At 38.8% G+C, this 25,879-nt stretch overlaps 1 protein-coding gene, 1 long non-coding RNA gene and 1 pseudogene across 3 annotated transcripts in view; 1 reads left to right on the forward strand and 2 right to left on the reverse strand.

The window, feature by feature from the left end:
- The window catches only part of shakB (Innexin family member shaking B), a 90,600-nt gene that overhangs the window by 58,933 nt on the left and 5,788 nt on the right, over positions 1-25,879 (reverse strand). For both annotated transcript variants that reach the window (XM_074169441.1, XM_074169440.1), the window contains exons 2-3: positions 14,006-14,234; positions 13,809-13,942 (exon numbers count right to left, since the gene is read on the reverse strand). In XM_074169441.1, the coding sequence (XP_074025542.1) occupies positions 13,809-13,942; positions 14,006-14,188 (317 nt within the window). In that variant the 5' untranslated portion in view covers positions 14,189-14,234. The remainder of the gene's footprint in view (positions 1-13,808; positions 13,943-14,005; positions 14,235-25,879) is intronic.
- LOC111517222 (glyceraldehyde-3-phosphate dehydrogenase-like) lies at positions 936-1,908 on the reverse strand (annotated as a pseudogene).
- On the forward strand, positions 19,007-20,168 carry LOC141479950 (uncharacterized). The gene is made up of 2 exons (XR_012464075.1): positions 19,007-19,123; positions 19,415-20,168. It is a non-coding gene; the product is annotated as an uncharacterized lncRNA (long non-coding RNA).

Raw genomic sequence — 25,879 nt, forward strand, 5'->3', positions numbered from 1 at the left:
TTGAACAAAAATTGATTTATATGACTACCGAATCTTCTGAACTAGTACCAGTATCTAAGCGAGTATTACGATCATCATTTATAATTGAGCGGAAGAATTCACAATGTTGGAGCCGAAGAATAATTCTCTCTGTGGATATGGGAAGCGCACTTGGCGATTTATATATACACGCCCTTTGAACGGGTCAAAGCTTCGCATACAAAGCTTTAATAGAATATGAAACAACAAAACTAGAATAACATCTTCGATTATGAAGCGATATCGTAATAAAAATAAAGAATCACTTCTTGAATAATCTCGACTTTGTGAAAGGCGAATTCATGAAATGTGTCTGTCTTTAAATAATAGTGATTTCCTCAAATTGAAGAATTGAAGCTCATAGTTTTTAAAATATCAGATTGAAAATAGTTACTTCTCAAAACCTTACTGAGTTCTGTAACTAATATTGCATTAAAAATTATTAAAACACCTAAAGGAACAATTCATTCAGGCCAGTCTCAACTCGTTACACTGTAGGTTGATGGACTGACACCCATCAGAAAACAACTACTCCCCTGGCTGTTACCACGAAAGGCGTTAGTTTATATCCGGCAGGTGTCAGTGCATGATTCTTCACTGAATTTATTCTGCTTATGCTGTTTGGCCACTCGTGATAGACATGGTAGACACTACTTTGCAATGATTAATGGATGATTTGGATGATTTGATTTATAGCCAGTCTTCAAGTATGCCCACTGACTATATGTGAAGAATCGAAAATTATATTAATTGGGTATATATAAATAAATAAAAATTGGCGGAAAAAGTACGTTCAGTTGAATTAATTTGTAAAAGAACTACTATCTAGTTCATTTCAATTTCGATCAAAATGTTTCCACCACAGCCTAGGTATGGCTCAAAAGAAAATGTTATTCTCAATGAGCACAAAATTCTTCTTATGTATCTTTGCTAGCAACAAATTTGATCAAAGCGCCAACCCTGTGGAATAACCAAACTAGTTATCGTACCAAGAAACCAATTTGACAAACTGTGGGTTGAGTTGGATGCCCGATGTAGCGTCAAAGATGGACGAATGAGTATCCCCAATGAAGTCAGAGGATACGACAGTCTCTTCTGTGTAATCCAAAATACCCTTCAATGGTCCTTCAGCAGCCTCCTTGACTTTAGCTTCAATTTCGTCATAGGTAGGTGGCTTGCCGAAACGGCAAGTCAAGTCGACGACCGAAACATTCACTCATTCCAGTGAGTTTGCCGACGAGTGAAGAAATTACTTTTGTACCTGCCTCAGTAGCGCCAGTTGAAGCTGGAATGATGTTTTGTCCAGCACCACTACCGTCACGCCACAGTTTTCCAGAAGGACCTTCGACAGTCTTCTGGGTTGCTGTAGTTGCGTGCACGGTGGTCATGAGACCCTCAACAATTTCGAAGTTGTCGTGGATAACTGTAGCAAGAGGAGCCAAACCGTTGGTGGTGCAGGAAGCATACAAGATGATCCTATCCTTTGGATCGTAAGCATCAAGGTTAACGCCTCAGACGTACATTGGGGCATCAGCTGTAGGAGCAGTTATTATCAATCTTTTGGCACGTCCTTCCAAATTAGCACTGGCTTTTTTGATGGTGGTGAATACACTGGTAGATTCCACAACATAACCAGCCCCATATTTGCTCCAAGGGATGTTGCTAGAATCCTTCTTTGGAGATACTGCAATTTTCTTTCCATTGACAACAAGATTGGTACCATCTGAATATACGTGAGTGGAATCAAATTTCAAGAGGTATACCATATAGTCGACATTGAGGAGGGGATTATTGACAAGTACGACATCAGCTCTCCGTTCGATGGTAGCTCGGAGGACCAAACGTCCAATACGTCCAACTCCATTGATACCAACTTTAGCCATTGCAAATTTTGATTTGATTATACAGGGTGTTTATTAAACATGCAGCAAAAAATAGGGACAATTCCTTGGACTATCCTAAGGATATTTTGTGCTTCGATGATTTTTGATAAGGCGCTTTGTTTCGAGGATATGGGGCGAGAAATAATTTCGACAATAACTATTTTGGTAACTTTAAAATCATTAACGTAGCCGAAATAAAAGTATAGCGTACTACATTGGACCAAGTACTGAAACATCCAATATCCCGATTACTACAAACGGCTGTAGATATTCAATTTGAATAGTATGTTTCGTAAATGATCCTGGTATTTTTGAGACGTGTTAGGAATCACACGTTGAAAGGTAAGACCTCGTTAATTCTTAGCTCGCACAAGTTTCAACTTCTGAGGGTTGTCGTTCGTAGGGTTGCGACAGCTGATTAACGTAAAAACAGATTTCAAACAGATTCTTTAAAACAGTTCGGGGGTCGATGGGGAGAAGATTCTTGTATCCCCGCGCGGGGGGGGGGGAGAGGAATCATTTTCAACAGTTCTTGTAGATGAAGAAACCTTACATGTAATTTTTGGTAATAAATTGTTATTGTCGAAATTCTTTTTCGCTCCGTATCTTCGAAACAAAGCTCCCTAACGAAAATTATCACAGGCCAAAATATTCTTAGAATAGTCTAAGAAATAGTTCCTTGAATTTTAGCCACATGTTAAACACACTCCCTGTATAAAACTTTCATATGAAACGTTTTTTGATAACTTCACTCCTTCATCTCAAACTTCTTATAGAAATTCAATATGACACACACTATAGATGCATTTAAAAAAACTCATAGTTCTCTCACCTTTTTTTTCTGACAAACAAGCAACATTCTGTTGAAGACTTTCCAGATACTTGATTATTCTTGCAGAACAAAGAGACGAAAAAGAATTATGTTTATGGATATACTCTAACTCATAACCATATTTATTTATTCGAAAGTGAAGTCATTTTGTATCCATTCGAAGTCTTTGTTGTTCTGGTAATATTCAGTAGCCTGGAGGTGTGTTTCACATGCTAATTTAAAGTCAAACATTAGTATTCTCTGAAATGTTCCTTTTTTCGTGAAACATCAAAATATCACAGATATATGGTAAAAAATTCAAAAATTGAATAACTGATTAGCATTTACCTATACTGTTGAAGTTACATTAAAAAAAATTTAGCCAATGTGCAGTATGTGATAAAATATCTAGAAATCTTCAATATTTCCATTTTCTCATCTTCGATACCAAAAATAATTCGTCAATAAATTCAGTAATATAAAAATAGGTACATTTTGCAACGGATACGATATTTTTGTTAATGACAAAAAACATTACGATTGTTTATACTAGACTCAAAACACGTGTACCGAGTTTAAAATACATCTTTCTTTTCGTATGCTTTATTTTTACTACCACTCTGCTATTATTAGTACAATTTAAAGGTGTTTATACATATATCACTCTCCTGGAAATGCTGATAATTTTATTCAGAAAATTGAGGGAATCATTGAAATGACTCGTCGAAAGCTTGATTGAATATTAGAAACTACAACTGATATATTCAAATTATTACTGATAATAATAAAAATGACGAACTCTCATTAGCCTCATTGGGAAAACCTTGTCCAGAAATCGATCGAAAGTATTTATAAGTCAATCTCGCGGATGTTAATATAATTTTGGAGACAGGAGAAACCCGTTGTACTCCTGAAGATGCCGACCTCTCGTTTCTGCGAAACGTTGAATGACTTATGACGAATGAACGTCTCTGTAAAATGATCAATATTGTGGAGTGTGCGAAAGCCCAACTCATCTTCATCATACGGGGAAGATGTATTAAAACTGAAACAGCTACAAAAAATATATGCATAACATTTTGTTGAGAACACTTAGGTATTGTTAATTTTTTCTAGAAATGGCGCTATAGATCACAGGTTTATTTTCTTGATAAGCTGTCCACTTTTTCCAGTCCTCTACTTGTTCACCCCAATTTTTTTTTGCGGCATCAACTGCTAGGTTATTAGCCGCGGACTTGTTGTTTGTTTTTCGAATTTTATCTATTATATTTGCGGCTTTCAAAAATGCCATCATAATGCTCAACGTTCGTCTATCATCACATAGAATTTCTTTCATTGCCCCAGTTATATTATGTTGTCTCCTGGTTTCTTCATATTTTGGACATTCTACAAGTATATGTTGTACCGTTAGTACTGTTTGGCATGTAGTACATAGAGGTTGTTGTTCTCCTAGGAGCAAGTAAAGGTGTGTTATTTTTGTATGGCCGATTCGCAGACTCGTGAGAACAAGTTGTTCTTTCCTGGTCAATTTCAGTGGTGAGATTCGCTTATTCACACTTGGTTTCGAGCATTTCAGTTTCGCGTCAGTTCCATTCCAAAGAGTCTGCCAGTCAGATACTTTTTTGGTTTTATTAAAATTATTCAGATCTTCTAAGTGGAGTGGTACATCTTCATATTTCTTAGAGTTAGCAATCATTCTAGCTGCCTTATCCACATCCTCGTTGTTCTTTATGCCACAATGACTAGGCACCCACATGAAGCTGATATTTCTACCGCTTTCCTTCATAATATGAATTCTGGCAAGAATAATCCTTGCAAGGGGGTCAAGAGTAAATTTATTTTGGAATGATCTTATGGAACTCAATGAGTCAGTACAAATTAGGAAATGACCTTCGTTTCGTGCGAATTCACAGTATAATAAAGACTGGTATATAGCGTATAATTCTGCTATGTATACGCTGGTTGTTGAGTGCATCGACCAGCTATGGAGGTGTCCATCTACAAGGAATGCACAGCCCACCCCATACTCGGTCTTTGATCCATCAGTATATATTTTGCAGTACCTAGTTTGGAAATTTACGGATGTTATTGTAATAGTTCAGTTTGTGTTGTTGAGAATTCAATTCTGACTTTTTCATTTCACTTCCCGAAACATTGCAATATGTATCAGCCAGTTTCCATGGAGGGAACTCCGGGAGAGCGAGCGTGAAAACTCTCGAATCTGGGATAATAGGTACGTTGTTCTTTTATGCGTGTACCTGTTGGTCTGGTTGCCGTTGGTTTTTGTAGGGATAAATCATGGATTTTGTCATTGAAGAAGATATCATAATTAGGGTGGTTAGGTTGACTTTACAAGAAGTCTCTTTCTTCGAAATTCAAGAGGAGGGAAGAAGTCTCACAGCAGAGTGATATTACAGGACTGAATCATACCGTTATCAGTCTCAGAGAATTATTTTTAAGTTTGTTCAAAGTTTTCAATCGTGTTGGTCTGGCCGAGGAGTATATCCAATTTATTATTGCTTTTTCTATTATATACCGGGTGTCAACGAATCTATTAGACAAGTCATAATTTCTAGACTATTAGGAGAATTGAAATGAGATTTGGTATAGTTGAATGGTATGTGGAGAGGAATGTTTTACATATTTTTCACTTTCCGGTCACTTCCGGTTTCAGCGGAAATGGCTCCGGTTCTGAATTTTTAAATGGAACACCCTGTATATTGTAACATTTTTGGATTTCTGAGACAATTCTGGATCAGAAACTGACATTTCCGGAAGTTTTTCAGCCTACTTGATTTTTTCAGAGTCACTTTTAAAATTGCATCTAGGTGGCCATGATCGGACGTAAACTAATCTATGGACCTCAGGTGATATCAGAAAATTGCAATAGCGGAGTTTTAGTGACTAGTGTGTTGAATATGAATGAGACAAGTTTACAAAATAACATTTTCGTGTCTAAGTATTATTTTTCAAATGGCGACCATTTTTTGACAAGCAATTTCCGAAAAAAGGATTTTTTGACGAATCTAACGTTACTAATTTATTTGCGATTGGATCAACAAATTTAACAAATTTAACTAATAATTTCAGCGATGCACTTAGATTTTTTGCAATATCCTAAGTTCTTGAAAATTCCACTATAGTAAATTTTCAAAGTGCATCCCTCCTTGTTCAAGACACATTTCAGCTCGTTCAATTGTTTCTCTCAACACGTTTTGTAACATTTGAGGCGATATACTTCTAAATGCCTGTTGAATCCTTTCTTCTAAGATTTCGAGAGTGGCTGGGGCTGTTGCATAGTAGACCCTTTCTTTTACATATCCCCAAATGAAGAAATCTAACACAGTCAGATCCGGTGAGCGGGCAGGCCTACGTACTGGACCGTTGGTTGCAATAACTCTATTATTAAAATGCTCTATTAAAAAATCAAGTACGTCTCTGCTATTATGGGGTGGTGCTCCATCTTGCTGGAAGTAAATTTGCCGTAAAACTTCTAAAGGCATATCATTTAGATGATCCTCGATTTCATTTTGAAGAAAACCCAAGTATCTAACCCCTGTTAACTGACCTTGAAACAATACTGGACCAATTATTCTGTTTCCAACGATACCAGCCCAGACATTGACGCCAAACCTTTCTTGAAAATTGCCCTCTCTCATTGCATGTTGATTTTGTTGGGCCCAGTACCGACAATTCTGCTTATTAAACATGCTATTATTTGTAAACCGTGATTCGTCGGAAAATAGAATGAAGTTGATAAAATTTGGGTTAACTCTATGATTTTGAAGCAACCAATCACAAAATACTACGCTTCTATTGCCGTCGTCAGCATACAAATGTTAATGTAACTGATATTTAAATGCTCGACATCCGTGCTTTTTCAGTATTTTTCTTGCTGATTCGTGACTTATCTGCATTTCTCTACTAATTTCTCTTAAAGAAACCGTTTTGTCAACTTCTACCATAGCAAGAACGTTAATCTCAGTCTCCTCATTTATGACAAACCTCTGTTCTGCGTCTCGATTTCCCTCTTGCCTAAAACAACTCTCAACATAGGGAAAATACTGATGAGATGGGTGTTGCCGATTGGGATATCTCTGAGCATACAACTCAGCAGCTTTCCTTGAATTTCTGTGGCATTCTCCAAACAATAACAACATATCCACTTTTTCACTTTGAGTATACATTATTTCGACGAAAAATTAAACTAAAATTAACGAAAATCAAGAGAAACTTCTACTTTCTGCTCATAAAGCTTATGTCACTGTCATAACCTAGGTGAGCGTTTTGTTCTCCAAAGTGGACTTGATGGAAATACCTAACCGCAAAATATTATGCATCATTCCTATCCATGGCACCCTTGACAAAAGTAAATGAATTTGTATCGAGTATTTTCCTCAGTAATATTTAATTCATGTTCTTATTTGTAATCCAATCGCAAATAAATTAGTATCGTTAGATTTGTCAAAAAATCCTTTTTTCGGAAAGTGCTTGTCAAAAAATGGTCGCCATTTGAAAAATAATAGTTAGACACGAAAATGTTATTTTGTAAACTTGTCTCATTCATATTCAACACACTAGTCACTAAAACTCCGCTATTGCAATTTTCTGATATCACCTGAGGTCCATAGATTAGTTTACGTCCGATCATGGCCACCTAGATGCAATTTTAAAAGTGACTCTGAAAAAATAAAGTAGGCTGAAAAACTTCCGGAAATGTCAGTTTCTGATCCAGAATTGTCTCAGAAATCCAAAAATGTTACAATATACAGGGTGTTCCATTTAAAAATTCAGAACCGGAGCCATTTCCGCTGAAACCGGAAGTGACCGGAAAGTGAAAAATATGTGAAAACTCTCCTCTCCACATACCATTTATCTGTACCAAATCTCGTTTTGATACACCTAATAGTCTAGAAGTTATGACTTGTCTGATAGATTCGTTGACACCCGGTAGAGTCTATCAACAGGGACTTCCGAACTATGACAATTAATAACGGCCATTTTGTTGAAGCGACATCTGTCAAATTAGTTGTCATTTATTCAGTCTGTTGTGCCAAATTACCATATGCGGATATAGCATTCAACAACATGTGCAAATAATGATATTGTTCTATCAAAATAGATGTTGTGTTCGGACAAAGTACCGAGCGATTCGTCCATTTTACGGTCGCCATAATCGAGAGCACTATTCGCGATGTGGTGGATAAATTTGAGTCCAGTGGTTAAGTAAACGAACAACCAACACCAGTACGTCGACAAAACGCAATACCTGCCGAAAACATCGCCGTTGTCTGTGAGAGTGTGCAGGATATTCCGAGGCAGTCGATTTCACGTCGTTCACAAAAAATCGGCCATTTGCAGGCCACAACTTGGCGAATTTTGCGACTGAATTTAGGCCTGTACCCGTACAAAATCCAACTGACCCATGAACTGCAGGTAAACGACCATATACATCGACGACCATACACAATGGGCTCTGAAAAAGTTGCCAACTGACCCTAATTTTCATAGAAAAATCATCTTCAACGATGAGACTCATTTCTAGAGAAATGGGTACGTGAACAAACAAAATTGTCAAATTTAAGACGATACCAATCAACATGAGATCCAAAAGCATCCAATGCATCCCAAAAAAGTCACTATTTGGTGTGGAATTTGGACTGGAAGCGTCATCGGTCCATATTTCTTTCAGAATGACGTTGGCCAGGCCATCACTGTCAACGGCGAATACTATAGGTCGATGACAACCAACTTCTTTCGGCCTGAATTGCATAGCCTGGACACCAACGACATGTGGTTTCAACAAGGTGGCGCTACGTGCCACACTGGCTATCGAGATCGTGTGATTTGACCCCGTTAGACTTGTTCTTGTGTGGTATTTCCAAGTCGCAGGTGAAAGCGAATAAGCTTAAAACCACAGCGGTCCTCATAGCAAACATAACCCATGCCATCAGTGAAATTTAGCCCGATGGCATGGGTTAGCCTGATGGCATGGGTTAGCCATCCAAAGAAGCTGTGGAAGACATTTGAACGATATTTTATTCCGCACATAATGGCATTGATAGATCTTTCAAACGAATGAAAAGTTTTGAAAATATCTCACACACAATATGTTTTACTCAAATTCAAAGATAGGAAGCGCCCAATAAAAGACCCTTTATCACCGTGAACAGCATTCAACCATTTCTTTCAAGATCACTTCTTTTTGTTCCGTTGTTTCCCTTCTTCCAATACTCTTAGTGGATTAATTTTCTTTGAAATTCGTAGATTATGTCCCAGTTAGATCCTCCATAAATTTCGATCAGCTGCTGATTCATTCTGTTCCTGTTTAAAATCTGTTTTTCCGTTAATCAGCTGCCGCCCCCATACGAACGACAACTCTCAGAAGTTGAGAAACTTGTGAGAAACGAGGTCTTACCTTTTAACGTATGATTTCTAACACGGTTGCAGAATCATTCGTCTTCTCCATTCCCCATCTGCCTCTTTTATGCCTCTAAAAATGTTCCTTATCAGGATAGTCATCTTTCTTTCTTCCATCTGATTCAGAGTCTAAGTTTCATATGCGTATTGTATCGTTATTTATTGTTTCATATGCTCGTATTTAGGCAGACCTTGACATATTTTCTGCCTTCAGCAGCGTGTTCAACGATCCCACTGCTTTGCTATCTTTCAAAAGTCTATTACCTATTTCTCTCTCCCCGTATATTCTGCCTTATTGCTCCATTCTTTTTTTATGTAGTTTTCTTCAATTATTTTGAGCTGTTTTTCGGTACTTTTCTACTTTATTTATCTCATAATCGTTTCACCTCTTTTCTTTTAGGTTATTTTATATCCCTCTATATTTTCATTCGTTTTTTCTATTTCAGTAATTTTCCTCTGTATTGGTTCCCGTTTGCAATCATCATCAGATCAATCTTCTCTCCTCCTAATTTCTGTTTCTTCAATGCTTAAGTTTGTCGCTGTTTGAATTCGCGACCACTTTTCTTCTATGTTGTTGTTCTTTCCAATCTTTCATTTATTTTTTCTTCCAACTTTTCTGCTACTGTTTCATCTTGTAGACATATCTGACGTAGTTCTTACAATCGGTTACATATCTATTATGTTATTTTTTCAATGATCTATTCGATTTTCCCTTTTCCCACTCGGAATCCGCGATCTTTGTGGTCAAATTGGGTACTTATTATTTTCAAATCATATTATATTGAAAATCAAGTCAAAATCCATTACAAATTGCAAATTGTATTAGTTTTTTTTCATTACTTTCTTTATGTAGACGTTTACCTGCTGTTACATTCTTATATTTTTCCTCTTTACCTACGTTCGCGTTCATGTCTACGACATATTTTCTCGAACAATTTACCGCGTTTTTCATGAAAATCATAATTTATTTCCATGTCTTTTTCGCGAAGTTTTGAATATTATAAAAGATCTGTCAGATTATTGTACCTTCCCTGATATAAGGTAGCAATTTTACAAAAAATTAATTGAATACAAATTCATACAATAATTTTCATCTCTCTGTAAAATCATTTCATTCCAGAAGTTTCGAAACAACTATCAAAAAAATTATTTGCAACAATTTTTATACAGTTGAAGCTATTTATGACATAATTTTTATATTAAATAATTTTTTTATGTTTAGAAGATTCGGCGAAATTATATTTTGCCACATTTGATTGTAGATGCATTCGTTTTGTGTCTCATAAATATTGTTTAAGCCATGTGCTAAGTTTTAAAAATGTTAAAATGTTGTAACAGTGGGTCAGGCACATAAATTGCCATACATTCACATACTATTAAAAATGGTCAAACTTTTTGAAAGCAAAACTTCTGAAATTAGTTTAATTTTTTTTGTTGGTCTTTTAGATATTTTTCGTTCCTGAATTATGCATCAGAGCGACATCTGACATTCAATAGAAAAAATATTACGATCTGTTGGCATTATAAAATCGGTTTCGCTCTCTACAAAGTGTTTAGTCTATTTCTTATTCAATTTACACCGGCTTATTTTTAGCAATCTGAATAACTGGTGGCCTACTAACAAAACCATTTCATCGGTTTTGGAGAAAACACTTTATTATTGATACTGCAAAATGAGTCACGATTCACTGCTTATTGGTGGAAACTCTCAATTTTCTCAGTATATCTGATTGAAGGAAAAGAAGATTGTTCCAGGTGCTGCGTGTTTTTCAGATCAAAGTTTCGGAATGTACATTAAAATGTTATGGAAATTTTGAGTATAGTGAACAGCGTCATATCAATATCATAAAAATATTTGGGAAAGAAAGTTTTTGGCTTTCTACTACTTCATCTTGATACAAAAAAGAAGGATGAGGGAGTCTTCCAAAGAAAGGAAGGAAGTAACTCTATACATGGATGTGTAGATCACGCAAAGAAGTAACTTTCAGACACAAAATGAAAGAAAGTCCTCCTTCCTTTCTTTGGAAGACTCCCTCATCCTTCTTTTTTTGTATCAAGATGGAGTAGTAGAAAGCCAAAAACTTTCTTTCCCAAAAATTAATCACTCCTAAAAAATATAACCCCTTCAATTCACATAAAAATATGTTCAAGAAATAAAATTGTAATACTACAAATATAGTGCATTTCTTTATTGCCCCCCCCTCTTATTTTTGGCACAGGTCATGTAATTTTTTCCCAGATATTCGTTCCTGAAGCATGTCTCGATCGTTGAAGGGAAAAAAAAAGTAAATGGAAAGGGGGTTTGTGACACATCATTTGGAAGCTCCTGAAGAATACTTCACAACTCTAGAATATGAAGTCAATATCTTCATATACTATAAAATGGCGGAACATTTAATAATTTCCTGAAGACAAACACATTAATATCGATATTTCTAGAGATATTCCTTTCTATTTGCCATATGGCAATTCCAACAACCCGATATAATTCCAACAACCCGTTTATAAAAACGACATAAAATGGCAGTACGACAATGAACATTATTGTTCAGTTAGAATATTCTCATTTAGTTTTTGGTTTTACTAGTAGAAAGGTACCACGTCAACAATCTCTAAAATGGTCAATTCTCGTCCATTAGAAGAAAAAATTGAAGCGATTTTTATTTACTGTGCGAAGCGTAACTTTCACGAGACCGGAAGGATTTTCAATGAACGTATTCCGATGGTAGTAAATCCTGAACAGTCTGCTTATTCCGTCGCGAATGTTTGGATTCTCCTTCTACTGTGTGGAGACTTTCGAAGAGGAATAGGTATCATCCATACAAAATTAAAATGGTACACCACTCAACTGATCGAAGAACAGAATTCTGCGAAATCATGACGGAAACCATTGCAAGGCATATTACCTATCTCCACAATATTTGTTTTAGTGATGAATGTACATATTTTTCAAACGGCAATGTTCACAGACAAAATTGCCGTTATTGGAGTGACACCAACCCTCACGTTTTCCGGGAAACACATACCCAATATCCAGAAAAAATTAATGTTTGGGCAGGAATATTGGGAAACCATATTGTAGGACTTCTATTTATTGATCAAAATTTAACAGGGGAACTGTATTTGAATATGCTGGGAACTGCTGTTTACCCTCTCATCATTGAAATCGTCGAAGCGAATCCTAATGAATTCGATATGGATATTGTATTCCAACAAGATGGAGCACCACCACATTACTCCAAACAAGTAAGAAACTATTTGGATGCTACTTTTCCCGGTCGTTGGATTGGCCTTCGAGGTCCTACAGAATGGTCAGCACGCTGGCAAGATTTGACACTTTTGGACATTTTTTATGGGGCTATTTGAAGCAAAAGGGGTACGAAACTGGACTTGCTCTAATATTGGATATACGGCAGAGAATAATAATATTTGTAGAAATATTGGCATTACCTACTGTGTTCGAAAATATTCGGCGTGATGTCAGGAAGTTCAAGGCAACCATTTCGAGCATCTTCTGAACTGACCTCAAGCTTATTACCTCATATTATGTAGGTAAATGTCAATGTATTCAGGCAATTATTGACAGTTTCGCCATTTTGTAGTAGTTGAAGATATTGACATTATATTGTAGGGTTGTGAAGCATTTGTCAGTAGATTCAAAAAGATGTGTCGCAAGACCCCCCCTTTCCATTCAATTTTTTTCCCTTCGAGAAATGCTTCAGGAACGAATATCTAGGAGATTTAGTGAATTATGTTACGCGAAATCAGTCGTCGCTTCGAATGGTTTATGTTATACTGTCAGAAGTTGATAATAAGAAGAGGAGAGATTAGTCATTAGCAAGAATTTTGGAGATTTCCTCAGGAGACCAAATAGCAACAGTAGCATGAATGAAACTGAGTTAGAGTGAACTAATTCGCCCACTACAGTAACTATTTTTTTCTTGGAACTGTGCAAAGAACGAACAAAAAAAATATCAAAGTCGAGGGAATATGAAGAAGCACATAGATACTACTGAAAGTATTTCAGAAGACGTAGAAAAGCAATCATGCCAAAAAAGGAAAATGAAAAGAAGAACGGGAAGGAGAAGAAAAGTAAAATTTTCTTGGTCATCATTTGTTGCTTTGCAAATATCAATTTGCAAATAGTTAAAGGATGCTGAAAGCAGAAATTTTCATGCTATATGTAGCTTTTCACCAGAATAGTTGTTTTTTTGTTACGATGCAGATTCCTCAGAATCCCTCAAAAATTGCAAGATCCAGTTACATTATAGTTTGTTTTAATGATGCACTGTTTGGAATGATGCACTGTTTGGAACCTTTGGTGTAGTAATGAGTATTACTGGAGTTTTTTCCCAACACCAAATCGTTATTTTTAACATCTCATTACGTGTTTTGATCACCAAGAGATCATCTTCGAAGAGGAAGATTAGTTTTAATCTTCACCATGATCACCAAGTGATCATCTTCGAAGAGGAAGATCAGTTTTAATCACCAAGTGATCATTTTCGAAGAGGAAGATCAGTTTTAATCTTCCTCTTCGAAGATGATCACTTGGTGATCGAAACACGTGTCGAGATGTTAAAAATAACGATTTGGTGTTGGGAAAAAACTCCAGTAATATCTATAGTTTGTTGATTCAATTTAATTTTCATTCAGTCACAATCTATTATTCTTACCTTATATGTACACAATCTATCGGGTGTCCAACGTATTGTCTTGTGGTTACTGCAATGGAAAAGCTTACCAGTAAAAGTACAGTTGCATTGGTGTGCAGTCTAAATACAAGAGAATCAATGGTGAGGCCATTCGTCTGGAAAGAAAGGTAAATATTGTAAATATCTTATGTTGTTGAAAAAATAGTCGAATCTGTTACCGCCTGCGTGAGATTGTGAATCCCTTTGAGAAGATTCCGATGTATATCCATGTCACGGTTTCCTCTACGGGTGGCTTTTCTGTGCGATCTACTTTCGGGATGGTACTTGTGGAATTTTCTGAATCTCAAATTCTGGTGAAGGTGGGGTTTGTGAATGACCCGTTGTGGCTTGGGCTTACCCATTACAAACTATGTTTTTGACACGTTTCCATTGAGACAGTAGGATTTTCTGAAAAAAAATCGATCATCTGTATCTTGGAAATATATCCAATATCAATTCAATACAATTATGTGGTAATTACTAGATTTTTTTGAGGACAAAACACAAGCACTACAGAAAAATCCTTAAGGCGCTCCCAGATCGGTGCCTGTGCGAAAGTAGTGATTCACATTCGATTTAAATCGCTGGAGATTGAATCTATTTGGAAAAATATTCTCAGAAAGTTTATTACACATAAACGCAGTTCTACAGATGAAAGAGTTTAAACAGTGGAGTTTGAGGTGTACTGAGTTGAACCTCAGAACGATCAGCACAGTCCGTCGCGTATTTCTGATGTGTACCGCTCTTGGTGGAATCAAATGTGCCAAGTCACTTGAACACTTTCCGTGAAAGTATTTATACAAGAGACACAAATTGTAACTTTGTAGTTATAAGCACCTATATTACTTTTTGATATTCTTAGTTAACCCTCTAAATGGTTTTTGACTGAAGGCTGTTATTATTATTATTATTATCGTATATTGGACCCGGATATCACTTAGGTAGCTAAAGCTGCCTAGTGGTGACTTCAGTGATATCTTTAACTTGACCGAAACCAAAAAGTACTGTCATATTCCCCTTTATGACAGACTAAACCGGTATTCATCTAATTTACTCCTCCAGAGACCAAAAACATCCATTTCCTCAAATATACCAACCCTTTTACAATGACAGATTTCCAAACTCATAGTTGACCATACATTATGCAAACTTCAACCTTCTGTACACAGATGCATCCAAAACTATAGACGCAGTCGGATCGGATTTTACTATCGCAGGTTTCCAAGCTTCGTTAAAACTACCCACAGAGAGTACGTTATTCATTGGAGAAGCATACGGTATATGGAAAGCCTTGAAGTACATAAATATTAAAAAAAAATGGGAAAGGCCTCATTATAATAGATTCCATGAGTGCTCTTTTGGCTATGAATCAATCAAACACTCAAAATCTCATTATACTTTTCATCAAACAAGAGCTCCATGTACTCAAACAAAACCGAGCAGTAATCAAATTCATGTGGATCTAATCGCTTGTGGGTTCCATTTCATGTGGGCATCCCAGGCAATGAAAAAGTAGATCAAGTGGCAAAAGCAGACATCTTCAATCCATTGACTTCTACTGAACCCAAAATAAATCACATTGACCTGACGAAGGAGGCACCCAAAAACAGCGAGGACACCTCCCCCTTAGCAGGGGAGCAGATGGACCTCTAAAGGTAACTTTGTATCCAACAACTGTCTCATAGGCAAGGACGTTGGAAAAAAAGTAAAAATAATACAATGCAACCTCCAACACAAACAGGCGGCAACGGCAACACTATGTCGCCACCTTGATGTATTGGAGGAGGCAATAGCTTTGATCCAGGAGCCCTGGATAATAAAGACCAAAATTACTGGTTTCAGTAGTTTAACTGGTCAAATTTTCAGCTCACCAAGCAACCAGCAACCTAGAACGGCTGTCTACGTTCCTAGGAAATACAGAGCGTTTCCGATGGCACAATTCAGCACCTCAGATCTCACTGCGGTCAAAGTTGAATGTCCAGTTGGGAAAGGCAAATATATGGCGTTGATAATCGCATCGGTGTACCTCCCTTCAGATGCAGCCACCCTTCCTCCGACCAGAGAAATGGAAGTACTAGTGGACCACTGCCTCAACCAGAGAGTGGAGCTCATATTGGGTTGCGACTCAAACTCTCACCACGTGAGCTGGGGCAGCAAGGATATCAACGCCCGAGGTAAGTCACTATACGAATATGGAAAGATCTAACAATCTTGGACAGAGGCACGGAGCCAACATTTATTAATGCCCGTAGCCAAACGTTAATAGATATCACGCTCACGATAGCCGAAATATCAAACAAAATCCAAGACTGGCAAGTTTCGGACCATATCTCTATGTCAGACCACCGCTGGCTGACCTATACGGTAAGCCAGGATCTCAGGACTACTGTAAAATCCCGTGACCCGAAGAGGACGGATGTAGCTCTCTACAATCGACTCTCAAGAGGAGCTCTGCAGGAAAAGAAGTTTAACGGGCTTAAAACCTCCCGAAATCTTCAAAAGCCAACTAAACTTCTCTGAAGAGGTGAAATACCTTGGTATTATCCTCGACAAGAAGCTAACATGGAACTCTCATCTACAGAGTAGAGCAAAAAGAGCATACGTGGCTTATGAGCAATGTCGGAGGACAGTGGGACGCGCATGGGGTCTTTCACCCCTTGTAGTCGCCTGGATCTACACTGCAATAATAAGACCTATGTTAACGTATGAAACCATTGCATAGGGACCGAAAGTTCTACAAGCAACGGCCACCCAAAAATTATATCAAATACAGCGACTGGCTTGTTTAAACATCACAGGAGCCATGAGAACAACACCAACTGCGGCAATGGAATTAATCACGGGTCTGACCCCTCTGGATCTGTACGTTAAGGAGGTTGCGTTAATGACCATGGTACGATTGCACACGGCTGGTGTAAACCTAGAAGTAGGAATGGGTCGATGGAGGCTGGGCCTATGGCGGGAAGCGCTTACTGCGCAACCTCTGCTGCAGGCAACAAGTGATGCAATTGAACCCAGGTTTGTGTTTAATAAACCCTACAAAATACAAATTAAGCAGAACACAGAGTCAGATGCTACAAATGCAATACGGATTTATACAGATGGCTGAAAAACCAAAGAAGGCTCAGGATGTGGAGTGTACTCCAGATCACTGAGCCTGAGGATTAAGTCGGGAATGGGAAGAAATACCAGCGTGGTCCAAACAGAACTGGCTGGTATCTCAATCGCCACAAAAGAAATAACCAAGAACAGAATTTCTGGCAAAAACATAACAATCTGCACTGATAGCAGACAAGCACTATTAGCCTTGAACAGACACCGTGTTACTTCAGGGCTAGCACTAGAGTGCCACCAAGATTTAGCCAAAGCCTCGGTAGATAATAACATTATCCTGAGGTGGGTTAAAGGGCACGACAGGAGTAAAGGTAATCGCATTGCCGACTCTTTAGCCAAGGAAGCGGTTGGACTAAGAATTTTAGGACCAAGTGGCACCTACGGCCCGATGACTTCGACAATTGCGGAACTAGTCGAATGTTACACCCATGCTCAATCTTTAAAGAGATGTGATGAAATCAAAGGATGTAATCTTGCCAGGATCACCTTGGGCGACCCTGGGAAGCTGGCGCCGAAGAAATATCTGGCGATGACCAGGAAAAATCTACGCCTCACAGTAGGATTTCTGACTGGCCACTGTCAGCTAAGGGAACACCTACAGAATATGGGGCTAGTGGACACACCTCTATGCAGGATGTGTGAACAGGAAGATGAGACTGTCAGGCATGTCCTGTGCGAGTGCCTGGAGTTATCGTCAATAAGAGAGTGTTGTAACGGTCTAAATTTACTTGTAAATATTGTAGATATTGTTCGTTTATTTACTATGGAATCGACAGAATTGTCATTTATTGATGACGAACTTTTCGTCACAGACTGCTCTTATGTGACCTTTCAAAAACACTACCTTACCTTTTAAGATTTTTATTCGGAGGATATTAGCAATGTAATTCAGTTACAAGTTCATTTTATTCATTTAACATCATAGTAATGGGAATCTTCCGTTCCATAGAAAACCATACCTGAAATGTACAAGAATAAATGTATGCTCCCTGACTAACTGCTTTGACCAGTACTTACGCATTCTCCTTTTGCCAATCGACGTTGGAGATCCGAAATTCCTCGCTAGGTTGAAATAGTTGTTATTGTTTGTTTCTCAGTTTACTTCGCCTATCATTTTTCAGCCGTTGCCTGCCTTATTCTCTATACCTTTCCGAGAATATTTCTTGCATAGATTGTTATTCATCACTTCCAGAAGGATTACTACATATTAGAGCCATATCGCCTGAAAAACAATATTAGTTAGCTCTGGTTTCTGAATACTGTTTGATATTTTCGGTAAATAATCTGAATAATACGAATGCTCTAATATTTGTACTGAAAGGGAAGGATGTGGCGACTTACCTTGTATGTTTCTATTCCATCGCATGAATAAGGATTGGTAAATAGTTGAAAATAGGTTGGAACAATATATTTTGTAAATATTCGTAAACAAGGTTAAGAGACAGCTGTTGGTTGACATCTGCCGAACTTTCGTAGTGTCGTTCCGTCGACTTACCCCGAACTAGTTCTACAGTTGTTCACGGGTGGAGGATTGATCGGTTACTCAAGTTGTCAAGGGTTGTTTAAGGGTTGCATTGCTTTGAGAAGGAGTTTTGATGTGTCATGGACTTGTTGATGATGTCTCAAGTGGCTGTGGAAGAATTGATAGATTTATGATGTTGTGCACAGCGCCCCCTTGGTGCTTGTAGTGTAGATTGGATGCACTGTGACAACAACTGGTTAGCTGTCAGATGTGGCAGTGTCTTAGTATTTGGAAGTTAGCCTTCGGTGAGCTTGGTTCGGAGTTCAGAGGGTACCATCAGACTGATTGTAGGATATATTTGGTTGTATTTGTGCCATCCTTCACGGGGATTATTTCTACAAGTCAGGATTGTATAGTGGAAGACTGATTGGTCATTTTGGTGTGGATATTTGCAGTCTGAAACTTAAGCTCTTTTGAGGATTTGTGGTGGTTACCGAACTCGTGCCAGGTGGAAGGATTTCCGAAATTAGGTATGTCTGAATCACTGTCGCATCTCTCATGTGATCTTAGCTATGATATCACCTCTTCAATTCTACAACCTTCGTTTCTCGTCTCTAGATTCATAAGAAACAGAAGGCCCTCAGTCACTCATCAAGTCCCAGCAGGACTTCCGTGCAGAACACCGCACACGAAGAATCGTATAGAAAACCCCTTGGCCAGGGTAAGAATTTTACCATTAAATGTGTTTCAAATGATTTTAGTAATTTCTGATTCCATCGTTGTCATTCAAGTGAATATTAGTTTTGAAGAGAGGTTTCAACACTCATTCAATTTTCTTGATTTTTACGGGTCATATGGTTATACAGGGCACCCAAAAATATACTCTTGTTATCTTGCTACTTTGCTAAATGAAAATATACCAGGGGTATTGATTAGTCAAATAGTCCTATTGAATGGGGGTTGAATCTCACCTTGTTTTTATCTGATTCTGATTGAGAATTTTCTTCCGTAGGGTTTTCTTTTCCTGTCTTTTTTTCTTTTCCTGTCTTTTTTTTTCCCCTATTTTCTTTCTGGATCTTATTTGGTGATCCATTACTGGTCCAGCTTGTCGTGCCCTACAGGGTGATCTATCTTGGTGGTGCTACAGGGTGATCCATCTCCGCCGTACTACAGGGTGATCCATCTCAGCAGTACTACAGGGTGATCCACTTCCGTCGAACCACGGGGTAGCCTAACACCATATACCGGGTGGCCCAAAAGGAGCACGCAAGTTATAATTGATTTAATTGAATATTTGTGATATACTGAGTTATTTGAATAATTGTTGCCCTTTTGTTTATTGATACCTGTTGATATAGTGTTCGTTTATCGTTTATTGATCAAGAGATTGTTATTGATACCTGATTGATATAGATATTTGTGAAACGGAAATTGAGGTATATTCTTCCTTTCACGATTGCTGATTGACACCGATGCGCCTACGCCTGAGCTCACGCGACGCAAACGAGTTTGTCTTACCATCCGATACTAGTATTTACGATTTCACCTACTCAATTTTCGTGGTAGTTTTACTCGACGTATTGTAGTTTTTTTTTGAGCGTCGTTACTACCGTAATTTATGGCTGATTGAATTCGTGGTTAGATACACCGCGCTCTTGTATGGACATTTGAACATCGCGTAGTAGTGTGAATATTGCATTGTTGTCTTAGAAGCGTTGTTGGTTAATCCATGTAAGTTAGGATTACTGAATAAATCATATTGGGGATTTTTATCTTTTATTTCCAATATTAATTGGTAAGTTATTGATATTGTGAGTTACTTAGGGTATCTGGAGGATTAAATTTACCTGGCGCCCATTAAGATCTAAGTTGCTAAGTCTCCTTCCCGTCTCCACTGTTTAGCTTAGCCGCGGATACCCATCTGTCTTATTGGTTACCGACAGATGATTTAGTCCCCTCTTGTGGTTTGTGAGGTGACATTTTGGCGCCCAACGTGGGGCCCTTAAAAGAAGGTTTTTTCTTGCGTTTTGGCTTTAGTAGGTGACTTTTGGAAACTTTGGAAAAATATAAATTTTTTTTTTTTTTTTTTTTTTTTTTTTTTAATTGATACCACTCTAGTAGAATAGCGTTATGGCAAGAAGACTGGTAATAAATCGTCTTGATAAAGACGAACTGACCTATGAATTAGCATATCGGGGCGTAGCAACTGGCACTTGTGAGGAAATGAGACATCGTTTGGTTCAAGTAATGCAGATGGAAAGGTACGGCGAGAGTCTTCGATATCCTTCATATCCATTCACTTTCGAGGAAGATGAGGCTGCAATCAGAGGGAAACTAGATGATATCAGAAGGCTGATTGATGACATAACCGATTCTGGAACGAGTAGCGGGGCAATGAAACTTCAGACCAAGCTAGCACATGTGTTGAATCGTATAGACAATATGGACCCAGATAAGGATAAGGACAAAGAAACCCGGAAATCCGAACTCCTGGGTTTGGCTCTGTCGTTGATGGACGAATTTTCACATAAAGTTGACAGCAGCAAGAGAAGTGATACGAAGCGTGTGCCGGTTGCACTAAATCAATTAGAAAGCAGATTGGGAGCGCAAGCATTCCATGCTAACTTAGGAGCAGTTGCTCGATCGTCTCTGACGGAAGATCCAGTCTTTGACCCATGCTCAACCAGTAAAATGATTCCGCCTTATAAATGGAATCTGAAGAAGTTTTCTGGAGATGGTAAAGGAATGTCGGTGACAGCATTTTTCGAGGGAATAGAGGAGTTGAGACTGGCGCGACATGTCCCCAACGCTGTGTTGTTGGACTCAGGTGTGGACCTTTTTGCTGACAAGGCGTATCAATTTTATAAAGATTGTCGGAATCGAGTATCGACCTGGGAAGAACTAGTGGAAGAGTTTCGAGAAGAATATCTCTCTGCCAATCATTCTGACGCATTGTTCGAAGAATTGCAGAAAAGGACTCAACACCACTCAGAAACCATCGGAGTTTATCTTGCAGTGATGTCAAGCTACTTCAGCCGCCTAGGTTGCCCAATGACAGAGGAAGCTAAGCTGAACATAGTTATGAAGAATTTACATCCCTTTTACCAAGACAGATTACGTGAACCCTTACCCACAACCATTTCAGAACTTCGCTCGGTATGTCGAAGAATGGAAGCCAGAAGGGACATAATCAATAGCTACGTAGAACCATCAGCACGTCGTGGCAACGTGATAGAGAAGGATTTGGCTTTCGTAGAGGTCACCAAGGAATTGAATGCCTTAGAGATAGCAACGGCACGAATTCCGTCGAACAATCAGTCGAAGGAGATAGTATGTTTCCGATGCGATCAACCCGGACATCGTGCTATAGGATGTGCTCTACCGAAGCAACTGGAATGCTACAGATGTAAGAGAAAAGGGTATACCGTTCGTAATTGTCCAAACTGCTCCGTGTCGGGAAACGACAAGCGACGCCTTTGAATCGTCGAGGGGAAGGCGCTCGCAAATTGCACTCGGCGACTACTATTCAACCAATCCTTGATTATATTCTGGATCACGCCGAAAACGATGAGAGACCCTACCTTAAAGTTGAAGTCTTGGGGCGTAGTTTACTGGGGTTATTAGACTCAGGTGCCTCAGCCACTATCTTGGGACACCCAGGTTGGCAAATCGTAAAAGATTTGGTACATTTGAATTCAGCAAAGAGAATTAGTTGCACTGTTGCCAATGGTCAAGTATGTGAAAGTATAGGAGAATGTGAAGTGCCATTTTGTTTAAGAGGCAAGCTGAAATTAATTCGAGTTTTAGTGGTTCCTGATGTCCCTCATCACTTAATTTTGGGAACGAATTTCTGGAGAGCAATGGGAGTGGTTCCGAATCTGAGGCACAACGAGTGGAAATTTTCTGAGGAAATTTGCTATCTGAACGCATTGGACCATCTTCGAGGACAAACAGTTTTATCACCATTGGAAGAGGCCCGGCTAAACGCTGTAGTAGAGAAGAACAAGGAGCTCATGGGGAATAATTTAGGCTGTACGAATCTAGCTGAACATGTCATCGTGACCAACTCACCACCCATCAAGCAGCGTTATTATCCAGTGTCGCCTATTATTCAACAACATATTGATCGAGAACTAACAGAGATGTTGAAGAACGATATTATCGAGAAGTCGAATAGTGGCTGGTCGTCACCGGTTCTTCTCGTTAAGAAGAAAGATGGGAGCTACCGCTTTTGCGTTGATTACAGAAAACTAAATTCGGTAACGGAACGAGACAGCTACCCTCTCCCATATGTTTCCCACACGCTCGATAAATTGAAAAATGCACATTATTTATCCTCTCTTGATATCAAGTCTGCGTATTGGCAAGTTCCTGTGGCGGAAAAGTCGAGACCGTATACAGCGTTTACCGTTCCTGGGCGTGGTTTGTTCCAATTTAAAAGGATGCCGTTCGGATTACATAATTCACCAGCAACGTGGCAGAGGTTGATCGATACCGTCCTAGGACCTGAACTAGAACCACACGTCTTCGTCTATTTGGATGATGTAGTGATCGTTACCCAAACTCTGGAGGAACATCTGACAATTCTTGATGAAGTTTTCCGCAGATTGAGAGAAGCAAATCTCACTGTTAGCTTCGAAAAGTGTCAATTTTGTAGGCCAGAAATGAAGTATTTGGGATACGTTGTAGATAGAAATGGATTGCATGTCGACCCCGATAAAGTCAAGGCTATGTTGCAGCTTCCTAGACCAGAATCGGTAAAAGATGTCAGGAGACTGGTGGGTACTTTTTCCTGGTACAGGAGATTCATACCTGAGTTTGCATCCATCGTTTCTCCACTCACATCGCTGCTGAAAAAGGGTAGAAAGTTTGATTGGACCGAAACTTGCGATATCGCTTTTCAGAAGATGAAGGAACGTCTTATATCAGCACCAGTCTTGAGCTGTCCGGATTATTCCCTCCCATTTGTTCTGCAAACAGACGCCTCGGCATTTGGAATTGGCGCTGTTCTCACTCAGACTCGCGAGGATGAGGACGTAGTAATTTGCTATTTGAGTAGATCATTGACGAAACAAGAGCGCAATTTTTCTACTACAGAAAGGGAATGCTTGGCCGTGCTGTGGGCGATTGAAAAACTGCGACCTTATTTAGAAGCTATTCCGTTCACCGTAATAACCGATCACTATTCCTTGGTCTGGTTACAGAATTTGAAAGATCCATCAGGACGACTGGCAAGATGGGCAGTCCGCATGCAGCAATATGACTTCAAAATTGTTCACAGGAAAGGGAAGGATCACATCGTTCCTGACACCCTTTCTCGATCGGTCCCAGTCATTGATGCCATCAACCAGCAGATGAAAGAAGAGATTTTGGACAAGTGGTACCTGCGCGTGAAAGATCGAGTGAGTTTACAACCCGAAAAATACCCCAATTGGAGATTCTCTCAGGGATCACTCTACAAGTACGTCAAACCGTGTTACGTGGAATTAGAAGACCAAACCGACGTTTGGAAGTTAGTTGTACCAAAAGCGGATCGGAAGAAAATTCTTATTGAAGCTCATGCAGACCCGACCTCAGGACATCAAGGAATATTCAAAACCTACCATCGTATCAGGGAAAGGCATTATTGGCCAAAGATGAAATCTGACGTGTCGAAGTTTGTTCGAAATTGTTCCACTTGTTCCGCCTATAAACCCGACCTCAGAGGACCAAATGGACTAATGACTCCACAACCGAAAGTGACCCGGCCATGGGAAATGATCGCCAGTGATATCATGGGACCCTTACCTAGATCTACAAAAGGCAATAAATTTATCTTAGTCGTAACAGATTACTTTAGCAAGTTTTCATTAGTCTTTCCGCTAAGATCGTCAACAGCAGAAATCATCATAAGGAAGATCGAAGAGGAAGTTTTTCTGGTATATGGAGTTCCCCGAATTCTTTTGTGCGATAATGGGCCGCAATACCGATCTCGACAGATGAGAAAACTCGTGGAAGAATATAAGGTGAAAATTAGGTATAATGCCCATTATCATCCTCAGGCAAACCCGACTGAACGAGTGAACAGAACATTGAAGTCAATGTTGGCTATGTATGTGTCCGATAATCACAGGACCTGGGATTTCAACTTACCCAAGCTATCATGCGCCTTGAGAACGGCTCGACATGAGACGACTAACCACACTCCATATTTCGTGAATTTCGGCCGCTCAATGGTTTTGTGCGGAGAGGAGATCTCTCGGAGGAAAAATCTATTGGTTGATAGTGAACCTGCTGAAGATTCGAGGCCTGAAGGATTCAGAAAACTCTTTGAGGAGATAAGGAAAAGGTTAGATGTGGCTGCTCGAAAGAATGAAAAAACTTATAACCTTCGAAGAAGGAGTGAAGAATTTTGGCCAAATCAACCCGTTTGGAGGAAGAATTTTGTGGTATCGGAGGCGGACAAATATTTTAGTGCTAAGCTAGCGCCAAGATTTGTCGGGCCTTTTTATATTAAAAAAAGGGTATCCCCGTGGACATATGAATTAAGAGATGAAGACGGTAATTATAAGGGGATATGGAATGCGAAAGACCTAAAGTCAGCTAGCGCTGATGAAAATTTACGCTAGTAAATTTTCTTGAGGCAAGGGGGGAATTGTAACGGTCTAAATTTACTTGTAAATATTGTAGATATTGTTCGTTTATTTACTATGGAATCGACAGAATTGTCATTTATTGATGACGAACTTTTCGTCACAGACTGCTCTTATGTGACCTTTCAAAAACACTACCTTACCTTTTAAGATTTTTATTCGGAGGATATTAGCAATGTAATTCAGTTACAAGTTCATTTTATTCATTTAACATCATAGTAATGGGAATCTTCCGTTCCATAGAAAACCATACCTGAAATGTACAAGAATAAATGTATGCTCCCTGACTAACTGCTTTGACCAGTACTTACGCATTCTCCTTTTGCCAATCGACGTTGGAGATCCGAAATTCCTCGCTAGGTTGAAATAGTTGTTATTGTTTGTTTCTCAGTTTACTTCGCCTATCATTTTTCAGCCGTTGCCTGCCTTATTCTCTATACCTTTCCGAGAATATTTCTTGCATAGATTGTTATTCATCACTTCCAGAAGGATTACTACATATTAGAGCCATATCGCCTGAAAAACAATATTAGTTAGCTCTGGTTTCTGAATACTGTTTGATATTTTCGGTAAATAATCTGAATAATACGAATGCTCTAATATTTGTACTGAAAGGGAAGGATGTGGCGACTTACCTTGTATGTTTCTATTCCATCGCATGAATAAGGATTGGTAAATAGTTGAAAATAGGTTGGAACAATATATTTTGTAAATATTCGTAAACAAGGTTAAGAGACAGCTGTTGGTTGACATCTGCCGAACTTTCGTAGTGTCGTTCCGTCGACTTACCCCGAACTAGTTCTACAGTTGTTCACGGGTGGAGGATTGATCGGTTACTCAAGTTG

The sequence above is a fragment of the Leptinotarsa decemlineata genome, unplaced genomic scaffold (assembly GCF_025532065.1).
Source record: "Leptinotarsa decemlineata unplaced genomic scaffold, Ldec_3_MD MMD2_P_RNA_scaffold_5, whole genome shotgun sequence".
Classification (NCBI taxonomy): Eukaryota; Metazoa; Arthropoda; class Insecta; order Coleoptera; family Chrysomelidae; genus Leptinotarsa; species Leptinotarsa decemlineata.